Below are 13795 nucleotides of genomic sequence, written 5' to 3' on the forward strand. Positions count from 1 at the left end.
GAGTAGACGAGCAAGAGTGAGTGTCTTATTATGGTTGATTTCAATTTTCCTGATTGACTGGAGCAAGTGGGAGGAAACTCACCATGGGGAAATTTTTTTTAAAAATCATCTAGATGACTGTTATTTGTATCAGCATGTTAGGGAAAATACCAGGGCCAAGGATATTCTGGACCTGATCATCACTCACGAACCAGATGACATCCACAGGGCTTATAGTACAGGGACCAGTAGCCAGGTGGGAAGGAGCAGCAGTGCATAGCACACGCTTCTTGATTAGACCGGAGTTCGAGCCAGTCACCACCAAATATGGAGGATGTGGAAAGGTCAGGGAATGACCACCGCATATTCCCGGAGCAATATGGCCTTAGTTGCTGGCACCTCCATAGCCAGGTGGGCAGGAGCAGCAGTGCGTAGCACACGCATCTTGATTAGACCGGGGTTCGAGCCCGTCACCACCAAATATGGAGGATGCAGAAAGGTCAGGGAATGACCACCGCATATCCCCGGAGCAATATGGCCTTAGTTGCTAATGCTCCTAAAAACCAAATAACAGCAAACAACAGCAACAGCCTTAGTTGCTAATGCTCTTAAAAAAAAAAAAAAAAAAAAACATTAGCAGGGAGTTATCACATAGTTCTGAGTTGGATGATGAGGAGAGAGGCAGCAGTTGTTAAAAGCAAAAAGGAATGGATTTTAAATTTAGGAAGGAAGAATTATGATAGCTTAAAATGTAACATAGCCTCTATCAACTGGGATGATAGCACACAGGTTGTGAATATGTTATAATAAAAGTATAATTTTAAAGCTTAAGTCACAGAAGCAATGGATGCATATATACCATTAAGAAAATATAGCATGAGTTTGATGCCAAGATGGATGAATAATGAGGTAACCAGTTTAACAGGGAAAAACAAGATGGCATGGGAAAGTTACAGTGATGAAAAATATTAGCCAATAACAGCTATAAAAATTTCTCTGTAAGGGATATAACTAGATGGGTACTTGAAGCACCGGATCAGCTGGCATTGTTAATGCCTCCAAAACAGCGCATAGCACTCCTAATGCCAGACGGGGCGCTTCTAACGTTGCATTGGGTACCACTAATGACTCACTTTTTCTATTCTCAGTTTCAAGATGGATGTTGTTTTAGTTGAATGTATTGACCATTTGTGTATAGAGTTGATTGCAAGAAGAAAGAGACATCTGCTTCATCCAGCAAATTCAAATAGGTTAAAAAAGGGCCAGTTTTATATTGTTTTAAACACACAGGAAGTCTACAGAGAAGTTTTTTTTTTTATAATTTATAGAATATCCATACAGAGTTTTGATGAACTTCTAATGTTAATTAGTGAAAAAACTGCAAAATTTGATACCGTGATGCAGAAATAAATACATCAATATTGATGTTTACATCTATGCTTTATGTGCTATACCGACAGGCCATCTCCCATTAAAATATGAAATTTTAGAAACAATCTGCTTTTGCAACACTAAATTTATATACCACAATAAATATTTTAATAAACAAGCATTACATTACATTACAAACCAGGTTCTTGTTCACATGCATGATGGGTAAGAACAAGGAATGCAAATTAGCCTTTCTCAAATTGCTGACATCAGTAAGAGGAGTCTCTAATCCAGTGTCCATTGTTTTCTTAGCCTATTGCCTAGCATCACCCCCCCCACACTTCATTTACTCTCCACTAAATTTTATCATTGAATAGCCCATTTATTGATATAAAAGCTTTTTTTATTCTCATTTTTTCAAAATCTCTTTCTATTACTGTAAAGTTCCTATTGGTGTATGTCTAGGTGCACTCTTGTGCATGTGCTCTGCCAGTTCTGATTCTTTGTATTCCCATTGTCTACACTTTTGTTGTGTTCATTTATGCAATTTTCAAATTCTATCTGTCACTTAACCTCAAGACTGCACTTTTTTGCACATTTTTTTTGTTTTTTCACCACTGTCTTTATCTGTAGAATCACTACTACTTTTTTTATTGTAATCAATATTCCATGTTTGTTACTTGAATATTTTTCTATGATCGTATTGACTATATGAATTGGGCACCCATGTATAATAATAATCTTTTAATAGTGGATATAGGTCTGAAAAGAGACACTGCTATATAGCATTGTCTCAGCTTTTAAGTAAATGGCATATTAATGTTTTCACAATGTCATTTGTTTTAAAGTTAATGAAATATCAAGGTAATAAGATTAAGTAAGGAGTAAATGGAGCATGGGAGGTGGAGATCATAAAGCTATGAAAGTGATGGAGACACTAGATTAGAGATGTCTCTTATGACATGATGTCAGCAGTATGAGAAAGGCTAATTTTTACTCCTTGTTCTCACTCGTGCATGTGAATAAGAATCTGATATAGGGTTAGCAATGTAATGCTTATTTATTAAAATATTTATTGTGTGTATAAAGTGCTATAACAGTTATTTTCTTGAAAAATTTATTTTATTATTCAGGATAATTTTTAATTCAAATATTTCATCCCTTTGTTATTTAATGAGGAATAAAACTATAATAACAGCAGTTCAAAGTCAAATAGATAATGCCATCTGGTCTCTTTTCAAAATTATGAAAAGTAGGACTCCCCTCTCTCAACCTCTTGGGCTTCTGTAGTCTGTTGCATGGCAGCACACACACATACTGGACAACTTTGTTGCCACTGTTCTGTCAGGAAGTTGTCACCAGAGATCATCTACTATTTGATGAGGAACTAATAAGTCCCAAAATAGACACATCCTATGACAGCAGCACCTCAGCTTTTAAGTAAATGGCATATTAACCTTTCTGCAATGCTATATGTTAAAATTAATCTAATACCAAGGCAATTCATTATAGAGGCAAAATTCAGTCTACTATGAGCATTAAGGCTACTCCATTTACTAGGTAGTTTAAATTCTTCTAGACACAAACACAAGAGAGGGATCCTCCTATTTTTAAAAATTTTGTAAAGACTAAGTAGAATTAGATATTTTATAATTTTTGAAGTTCTAGCTTAACACTGTCAGGCACATTGGTGGTGAATGTCCACCAAAATGACTTAAATTTGAATATAACCTCTACTAAAGTGATGTTAATGTGAATTTTAATTTTCCTTCATTATTGGTTTGACTTTTGATCTTATCATTAATTATTTCGTTATTGAAGAGTCTTCTTCAATAATTAAATGGTGATATTCCTTTTATTTTTTTATGGCCAAGATTGGCCATAAAAAAATAAAAGAAATATTACAATTAAAGCACGTGGGTTTTCCAATTCTTGTTTGATTTCAAGTTTCACTCACTGGCAAAGATAATGACCATATGTGGGCATTAATTAAAAAAAATAAAAATTAACAAGTTATAATAACATGTCTGAAGTGCATGTGTAAAGCACATCAGAGGAGCGGGGTTATTTTAAAAAATTAAAAATATACATTTTCAATATACGAAATGGATTTTTCACAGTTGTGTTCATAATTGAATGAAAATAAAGTTGTCTTCAAAAGAGTGAACAATTTTCAATTATTTCATACCTTTATGACAAGCATAATGATGTAGAAAAAGTCCACCAACATGCCTGCTAATTTTATAATTTTATCATGCCAGATTAACCTATACCATTGTATCCCACGTTGAACTACTTTATTAGCATCATTTTATCAACACAGACTGTCTACTATCTGATGAGGAATCATTTAGTCCCAATATAGGCTGTTGTAACAGTGTCTCTACTTGATAAAAAAAAAAAAAAAAATCACCGATTAACCTTAGCATTAGTAGAGGCATATGATGCAAGAAAGCAAGCTTATGCAGCATCAGCAAAAAAAAAAAAAAAAAACACACACACTCCATTTCACCCCTCTGTTCATTCAAAATACCTGTCCAGCTGAGCCTTAAATTTATTCAGGCTATCAACTTCCACAACAAGGGATGGAAGTCTGTTCCACCAACCAACTACCCACTGGTTAAAGGCAAATTTCCGCACATCTATCCTACATCTGTCTTTCCTCAATTTGAATTTATGCCCTCTCAGGTGATTATTCTGAGCAAGAGGAAGAATCCCATCGGCATTGAGCATGCTCAAACCATTCAAGGCTTTATACACCTCTATCAGATCACCTCGCCGGTGCCTAGTCTCCAGACACTGTACAGTGGTACCTTGGTATATATCCTTAATCCATTCCAGATCCTTGGACTTATACCAAATAGGACGTATACCAAACGAATTTTTCCCATAAGAAATAAAGGGAAAATGATTAATCCGTTTCCATGAAAAAAAATCCTATTGTTATTGGCATATTATACATTGATGGGGTTGTATAAAATAATTTAAACACTGCTTAATAAATACAAAAGCAATTAGATGAAGTAAATGAAAATTTAACATACTTTAATTTTCTCTTTTCTATCTCTTTTCCCTACTTGAACCTGGTTGAAGATCGCCAGGTTTGATGTTTACTAAAAATCTGTCCAAAGAACTTTGCTTCTGCCTTCTCCTCAGGATGTTTTGGAAATGTGACATTGTCTGGTCATTCCAGACAATGCTATTATGGCTTGTTCGGACTTTGTTGGGGTGGTACTTCCCTGCAAAGTTTTTGACATCCATCCATTTGGCAAAGATTTCCTTGATTAATGAAGTAGGGGCTTCCTCTATCTCCTCCTCCGAGCCTGAAGAGAGTGTATCCATCTTAGTCTTGTGCTTCTCCTTCTCAAGTTCCTGCAGCTCCTCAGTGGTCAGCTCTTCCCTGTGCCCCTCCACTAACTCCTCCACATCACCATCACTCACATCCAGACCAATGGACCTGCCCAGAGAGACAATATCCTCTACTATAGGCACAGCCTCAAAGTCCCTTTCAGTCACTGCTTCTGGCCACAAATTCCTCCAAGCAGAGTTCATTGTTCTGTAGGAAACTTCCTGCCAGGCTTTGTCAATGAGAGATATGCAATGGATGATAGTAAAGTAATCTTTCCAAAACTCTCTCAGGGTTAATGCTGTGTCAGAGGTCACTTCAAAGCACCTCAGGAATAGTGCTTTAGTGTAGAGTTTCTTGAAATTACTGATGACCTGCTGGTCCATGGGCTGAATGAGAGGAGTCGTGTTAGGGGGGGAAGGAACTTTACAGTGATGAAGTCAAACTCCGGCAGCACATAGTCCTGCAAGCTTGGAGGGCCTTCAGAGGCAGGTTTTTCTCATCTAAATAACTTTTTACACTTGGCCCAAATTTAACATTAAACCACTCGCTGAAATATTCTCTGGTTACCCAAGCCTTGCTGTTTGACCTGCACATCACAGGTAACTGAGTTTTCTGCACGTTATGTTTCTTAAAGGCCCTCGGGTTTTCAGAGTGGTAGATCGGTAGAGGCTTCAGTTTGCAATCCCCACTTGCATTGCCACAGAACAAGAGAGTTAGCCTGTCCTTCACTGTCTTGTGCCCTGGCAATGCCTTCTCCTGTGTAATATATGTCCTGTTAGGCATTTTCTTCCAAAACAGGCCTGTTTCGTCACAATTAAAAACTTGTTGGGGAACAAAACCCTCAGCCTCCACAAATTCCCCAAACTCTGTAACAAAATCATTGGCGGCATCTTTATCAGCACTGGCTCCCTCTCCATGCCTCACAACACTGTGAATGCCAGTCCTCTGTTTAAAATTATCAAACCAGCAATGGCTGGCTTTAAACACTTCACTTTCTTGGCTTGTTCCTGCATTGTTTTTCAAAAGATCGGCATGCATCAGTTTTGCCTTTTCGCAAATCATTGCCTCCGATACGCTATCGCCAGCACACTGTTTTTCTGTCATCCAGATCAAAAGCAATTTCTCAACATGCTCTAATGTCCCTGATCTTTGTTTGGTAATCAATTTCACCCCCTTTGCAACGTTAGCAGATTTAATAACGTCTTTGTTTTTCACAATCGTAGATATCGTCATTCTCGGCATACGGTATGCAGCAGCCAAGTCGCGGATACGCATGTCACCTTCATACTTTTCAAAAATCTCTTTTTTCACCACCATAGTGATCCTAACCATTCTATTCGTTGCTTGGCTCTTCTCATTAACCTTCTTAGAACTCATGATTAATGAATTTACAAAAAAAACACAAAATCACATGAAAATTTACAAAGAGTTATAGCGTGGGTTGTTCACTGAATGGTAGAAACTGTCGTACTGACACTCGTGGGCAGTCGTGGCAGAGATGACAGATCTTATCCCCCTCTCCAAAAACCAAATTCAGTCAATCGAGGATGTCAGTGCACACCGTATGCACATACGTCCTTGGTTGGTTTTATTCGGAAAGCCAAGTGAGGACGGGCGCACATACTTTGCTAGCGTCTGTCCTTGGTCGGCTCTTAGAGAGGGGTAAGATCTGGCATCTCTGAGTCGTGGCTTTGTCTCTCGACAGAGGTAAACAAGGGTAGTGCGTGGTGTCATGACTCATTTTGACACACGTCAGTCGTATTCCAAACAAAGGTCGTATACTAAACAAAATTTTTCACTTCCAAACAGGACGTATATCAAGTTGGACTTATTCCAAAGCGGATGTATACCGAGGTACCAATGTAATTTTCAAAACTTAAGCCTTTCTTCGTAAGAGCAACCCTTTGTTCCATTCAATAATCTTGTTGCCCTTCTCTGTACTTGTTCTAGAAGCTCTACATCCTTCATGAAATGAGGCTTCCAGACCTGTATAAAGTACTCAAGGTGTGGCCTGACCATTGCCTTATACAAGAGAATAATCACCTCCTTATCCCTGCTAGAAAAATTCCTGTATATCATTGAGAAGACACCAGGAGCTACTCTTGCAGCTCTGCACTGCTCAGAAAACTTCATGTCTGCCTGCACAATTACCCCCAGGTCCTTTTCATTCTCTACCACTGTCAGTGCAGTACCAAAGAGTTGACACGTTGCTCTGCGGTACCAAAGTACAGCAGTACTTTGGTGCAGTACCAAAGTACAAGTGCAGTACCAAAGAGTTGATACGTTGCTTTGTTTCCCATGTGGTACTTTACATTTGTCAATGTTAAACTTCATTTGCCACCTCTTAGCCCATCTGCTCAACCTTTCCAGATCCAGTTGCAGCAGCATACTGTCAGTAGTGTCCTTAACAACCCTGCCAACCTTTGTATCATTTGCAAACTTGGACATTAAGCTTGATATACTATCATCAATATCATTTATAAATACAGAAAACAACAATGGACCCAACACTGAACCCTGAGAGACTCCACTAATAACATTAGTCCACGATGAGCAGTGTCCATTGATTACCACTCTCTGTCTTCTCCCCGTCAACCATCCCTTTATCCATAGCAGCAATTTGCCTCCAATGCCACACTGCTCCAATTTGTGCAGCAGTCTTCCATGTACAAAAGTAATAAAAGCTTTTCTAAGATCTAAATATATAATATCAAAGTTATTCCCTGCAAACAGTTCTTTTGTGACTGCATCATAGTATCCCATCAAATTGGTCAGGCAAGACCTCCCCTTAACAAAACCATGCTGTCTGAGCTATAACTGAAGTCTTGTCTAGATGATCCTGCAGTGCTTCTTTAACCAGTGTTTCCATTAATTTTCCTGGAACAGAAGTTAAACTCACAGGTCTATAATTACTTGTGTCAGCCTTTGATCCTCCTTTGTGAATTGGGGTCACATTTGCACATCTCCAGTCTATGGGTACCTCCCTGAGTTCAAATAAGCTCTCATAATTATGTCTAAGGGTTTGCTTACTTCCTTTGCTGCCTCTTTTAATATAACTGGATAGATCCCATCCACCACAGGTGCCTTTTTTATGTTTAGCCTCAACAATTTCTCCTCCACCTTCCTCTCAGTTATTACAAAATCATCTAGCTCACTGCCAGAGTTTACTTAATCTCTGGCATTCCCCTTCCTGAATAACTCCTCATGTGTGAATGTAGATGCAAAATACTTGTTTACTTTGTTAGCCACTTGAGCAGGATCACCAACAGTTGAACCATCAATATCCAGGGGACCAATCTGATTCATCCCTTTCCTTCTAGAGTTTACACAGGTAAAGAACTCTTTTCTGTTTTTCTTTGCATCCTTTGCCAAGGATTTCTCATAGTCTGCCTTTGCCTGCCTAATCTCCTTTGTGACTTGGTTACAGACCAGCTTATATCTATCATAGGCTTCCACGTCACCCATTAATTTATATGTATCCCATGCATTTTTCTTCTCTGCCATATGTCTCATTAGTTCATCTGACATCCATTTAGGCCTAAACCTTGAACAATATTTCTTAGTTGTAAAGCCTAGCAGCTTCCAAGAGAAATTCTTTAAATGCTTCCCATTTTGAATTTGTTGCTGGTGACATCATCAGTTGGTTCCACTGTATTGAATTTAAATATTGTCTCAGACCATCGTAGTCACCCTTATGAAAGCAAAAACCCTTCCCTTTACCCCTGATGGTAGTTACCTCTTTGAGTAAATCCCACTTCAGCACACTGTGATCACTGCCACCTAGTGGTTCCTTTATCTGCAGATTCTTAATGCAAGAAAAATCACTACTGATAATCAGATCAAGAGTATTACCCCTTCAAGTTGCCTCCCGAACATGCTGATGTAGAAAACAATCATCCAATAAATCCACAAAAGCCTTGCGAGTGTGTGAGTGACCAACCCACAAATTCCCGTGAATATCTGGGATATTAAAATCCCCCATTATAAGACTGATTTACTGGCCCACTCTATATTTCCCTTTACAGTTTCTTATTATACTCATCACAGTCATCAGGCCTAGAACACACTCCTAATCTCAATTTTGATCTCACAATGCTTATGTCACACCAAACTGACTCAACACTGCACTGTCCAGTGATGTCGACTGGCTTCACTTCCTTGGATTTTATGTATTTCTTAACTAATAGCATAACCCCTCCTCCCTTCCTATCCGGTCTATCCTTTCTGTACACAATGTACTCCCCAAATTCCAGTTCTGCATTCTTATATCTGTGTGACACCATGTCTCTGATATCCCAACAATATCTGCCTTTGATGTTTTGAGCAATACCTCAAATTCATCAAATTTATTTACCAAACTCCTAGCATTGGTGTACACGCAAGTATACATGCACCTGTTCCTATTCTTAGCTACCCTAACACAACCCATGTGTTTACTTGTACCACAATGACTCCCAGCAGTCTCTGAAATACCCTGCACCTTGTTTTCCAGGCTGCTGCTCATTCCAATAGAAGCAGTGCAAGAATCACTTTCACTTCTGCCAGTGGTTACTGTTAATCTATTAGTCCTTGTATCCCCCCCCCAAAGCTAGCAGTCTTCCGACCCACCTAACACTGCCTTGATAGCATTAGCAAATATTCTTGAACCCTTTCTATTTAGGTGTATCCCATCCCTGTAGCAATGCAGGGATGGGACACACTTAAATAGAAAACAAAAACCTTTTGGCAATGCAGTTTTAATATTAGTTTAAAATCTATTTCAAGGCAACTCCTGTCAGAGACAAAGTTCATCCCATTGTAAACATTAAGAATAATAGATTTGTTAGGCAGTTTAAACCATGCTGAGCACAGAAACAAATGAGAGGGGCCTCCTACTTTTCATAATACATAATAATAGAATATGCAATGTCATGAAAGAATAAGGTTTTTATCATGTTTAAATAATAAATCTTATCTCAGGTGACAAACATTTTTGACCATGATCATATTCAACCACATACCTCTCCCTACCTATTATCCCTAAATGATAATTCAAAATTTGCTGTTTAGCTGTTTGTTTGTTTGTTATTTGGTTTTTAGGAGCATTAGCAACTAAGGCCATATTGCTCCGGGATATGCGGTGGTCATTCCCTGACCTTTCCGCATTCTCCATATTTGGTGGTGACGGGCTCGAACCCCGGTCTAATCAAGAAGCGTGAGCTACGCACTGCTGCTCCTTCCCACCTGGCTACGGAGGCGCCTTGCTGTTTAGCTTTGGATATACTATGATTATAAGCAGCTAAATAACTGAAATTAATAATCTTGTGGAACAATTCTAACATGGCATATTACCATTACAATGGGGGAGGCAATTTCCTTCCAACAACATACACCACAGTATAAGTTACAGTGCATAAATAACAGTATATGTTAATGTCTTCATTACTACCAGACAACATGGATTTATGCTTTTATGCCTTGTAATGGGCCAATGTGTTTGGCAAGCTGCTTTAAACAGAGACCAATCAGATGGCATACATCTTTTTAACCACTGCTGGTGCATAATAGGCATGTGTAGAATAATTAAAAAGAGAGATGGATGAATAAGAGGAGAACTCCTATATAAAGGGTCCTTTTATGTTTGGACCTAATATATCATCGATTGTATTTTTCTCTGCAATTTTTCATCCAAGCTTTTCATGAGCAACCTTTTCAGTAATAAAAATCCAGCTGGATACAGAGAAGAATACAAGTGGGAAAAAAATAAATAAGCACAAACATGCAGCATAAAAACATAAGTGATGAGAAACAGAAAAAAATTTAAAATTAAAATTTCCAGTTTAGCAACAAAATGCTACAAATTAATTACAATTTGTGATATTTTTTGAAAAAAAAAAAAAAAAAAAAGGCCTAATATAGGCAACACAATAAAATATGTTCTGATTTAAGTATAATCATATTAATTGTCATGTAATCTATAGTAACCTGAACTAATGCTTAGGTTGATTGTTACCCTAGTTTATTTCACTTTCTGTGCAAAAATTATGATAATATGCTCAGTGACAGACTGTCACTGGGCACATTATCATAGTTTTCATCCTCTCCCCAATTACATGGATTCATCCTATCACTGGCTGATGAAATAATGTTTTGCAAACATAGTGAGTAAACAGAAACTAATCATATAGTATTGAGCTTGTGTATTCATGCACTGGTACACATCCCTGTTATGCTGTGACAATGATCACCAGTAGTAAAGTTCCCCCATAATAGGTTTAACCGAAAAAAACATATTTTTAAATATAATTGTCTGATACCATTCAGTAATACCATGAGGTATGCTTAATTCTGCTGTTTCAAACTGATTTTATTATTTTTGGTAATAATGATCATATATTAATATTCTTGGTAGGAGATGGGATGACTTATCATGCCTCAATGCCCTTCTCAACAATAGATGCTGATAATGATCATTGGGCAGGAGGAAGCTGTGCAAAGGACCACACTGGTGGGTGGTGGTACAATCAGTGTGATGCCAGTAATCTCAATGGACAATATTTAGGAGGAGTGACTGAACAGGAATATAAGGGCATTTACTGGTATGAATGGCAGGGTCCTAACTACTCACTCAGGGCAACTGAAATGATGATACGCCCATTACAAAGGACTGAACCAGTTAAAGAGAAAAGTGAAGAAGAGTAAGATCTCCAAATGTATGAAGAGTTTTCAAAAAAATATTTGAAGTTATAATTATCATTTAATTATATTCAAGGTTTGAGAAATAAAAAAAAAAAAAAAAAGAGAATCAAGTGATCTGGGACAAATAAAGGTGTAAAACTGCAATATGTTTATTATTTTCTATTCTTATAAAAAAATTATACTGAATGATGTTGAAATAGTTTGTAAGTCTTGCAAAATCAAATTTCGTATATCAATCTTTGCTACAATATGATGAAAGTTTATTAATAGATGGATTTCTTATTTCATAAGTACTGATCTCACAACGCATCAAAAAAGTTAATTAATATCAGAAATATATATATATTCAATGCCATTTCTTTTTGCAAAATTCAACTTAAACTAATGACTCTAATTCTATTTAAAAGAAGGTGCAAGTTAACAGAAGTGGTACACGGTATGATATGATATCTTCTGATGTGTTCTTAAGTCCAAGATTTGAATTCTGTTGATCAGTATGGATGTTAGTATATGAGGTATGGCAATAAAGTTTTTATACTGGTGCAATAAAAATAACTCAAAAATGATTTTATTTTTAGTCAAAGTAATCGCCACCTTATTGAGTGCACTTATTACACCACCCTAAGTTTCTGAAAAGAGTCAGCAACGCCATCCAAAGAGATGATGTCCTGAAATTTGAAGATGAATAATTTTGAAGTCCACTGCATTCTCTGATGATTTGTCCCTGGGTTGTACTGAAAAACCCAACACTTATCTCCAGTAACAATATAGCTGAATAAATTTGGATTGTCTTGACAAGTCTGGCTGAAGGGTTTGCATGATCACACTCTTTGTTGCTTTTGCTCATCCGTGACGCACAAATTTTGTACAGACCTTCTGTTTCCCTAAATCTTGTGCAGAATATGACAAATCATCTCTTTATTATACCCAACTCATCAGTCATCATTTTGAGGGTTAAACGATGATCTCTTCCCACAGTTACCTGAACTTTTGCAACTCTTTCCTCATTTCGAGAGGTTGATGGATGCCCACTTCTTTGGTCATTTCGATTGGCCTCATGGTCATCTTTGAACCACTCAAGTACCATTCAAACACACTAGTACAACTTAATGTTTCACCATCATAAACAGTTTTTACATTTTTATATGTTTCTGTTGCAAATTTTTCCAGTTAAAAGCAACATTTGATATTTGTTCGTTGCTCCATTGCAAAATTGTGACATGGAATGTTTTGCTACTAATGAAACTGGTTGTTATTTGCAACCTGTCAGCCTACTGGGCAATCTCTGTACCACCATCTGTTGGAGGAGGTTTGAACTAAAACATACCACTTCTGGTTACTTTAAAACCCATTGCACAACTGTAACCATGCCAGTCAAGGATCTTTACTGCCACACCTCATATATAATTTCTTGATATAGGATATTGACTAACTTCCTGTGGAGCCAGAGTGCATTTTTATTTACTCACACACATTAAAAACAAAAATAAGCAAACAAAATACAACTTTTAAAAAATTGTTCTACCTTGAGCTTTGATATGCAAATTGGAAGGGTATAATGCAAGAAATGATCAAAATACCTGAATAAAAGATATTTAATAATTTCTTGCCTTTACCCTCCTATGAATATCTCTCCTCGTCTGGGCTAACTGCCCCCTTAAAACTGTTAAGGCTTGGATTGGCTGAGACATGGCTTTAAATTGACATTCTGTCATGCCTCAGATGCACCCAGTGGAAAAAAAAAATCAGGGGAGAGAGAGAAACAGCTGAGGGAAGTAACTCACATTATTGATAAAGGACCAAGCACTAAATAAAGGATTATGTAACTGTTGGAGAAATGGCAAAAGGTCAGGTCTCAACATAATGTTCACTTGTGAGATTACCTTGAACAAAAAACTGGTGAGTGAATGGTTTATTTTAAGAGATGGCACTCCGTATCATGATTTCCTAGCATTTATTTTGCATGCCATTCTTGAATACAGGTACAACACCTTTTTCACTAGGACACTGCCATCATAGTTTTATTAGTAAAATGATAAGAGGAGTATACCTCAATATAGTACGTAGAACACTTCCGTATGATACCCTCCAGAAATTAAAACGGAAAAAACGATAAAATCGACAACTTACCAGTACATTAAAGTAAAATATAAATAATTAAATAATCAATTTAACACAATTCAAAATCAATTTAAAACAATTACAAATCAAATTAACGCAATTAAAAGAATCTAATGAAAATATTCAAAACGATTTTCCTTCCTGAAGCTGACAACGCTTTTCGACCGTATGTCGTGATCACAGGAATGAAAATTACAGAATCGGGTTAAACCTGCAACTTAAATAGTGATTATATGTCTTCGCGCATGCGCGTAAAGGTCCATGCAACGGAGATCAAATATGGCCGCCGAACATTAA

At 37.2% G+C, this 13795-nt stretch overlaps 2 protein-coding genes across 3 annotated transcripts in view; one reads left to right on the forward strand and one right to left on the reverse strand.

Moving 5' to 3' along the window:
• Positions 1-11420, forward strand: part of LOC150081427 (microfibril-associated glycoprotein 4-like) — a 90604-nt gene extending 79184 nt beyond the window's left edge. The window contains exon 8 of one of the 2 annotated variants that reach the window (XM_090379288.1): positions 11091-11418. In XM_090379288.1, the coding sequence (XP_090235414.1) occupies positions 11091-11380 (290 nt within the window). In that variant the 3' untranslated portion in view covers positions 11381-11418. Of the gene's footprint in view, positions 1-11090 lie in introns of both variants that reach the window. The other variant, XM_090379289.1, reaches the window with a different exon arrangement.
• LOC150081426 (mitogen-activated protein kinase kinase kinase 4-like) overlaps positions 1-13795 on the reverse strand; it is a 350096-nt gene that overhangs the window by 174891 nt on the left and 161410 nt on the right. The gene's annotated exons all lie outside the window — the stretch shown is intronic.

The sequence above is a fragment of the Mastigoproctus giganteus genome, chromosome 8 (assembly GCF_048544385.1).
Source record: "Mastigoproctus giganteus isolate SK-2022 chromosome 8, ASM4854438v1, whole genome shotgun sequence".
NCBI lineage: Eukaryota > Metazoa > Arthropoda > Arachnida > Uropygi > Thelyphonidae > Mastigoproctus > Mastigoproctus giganteus.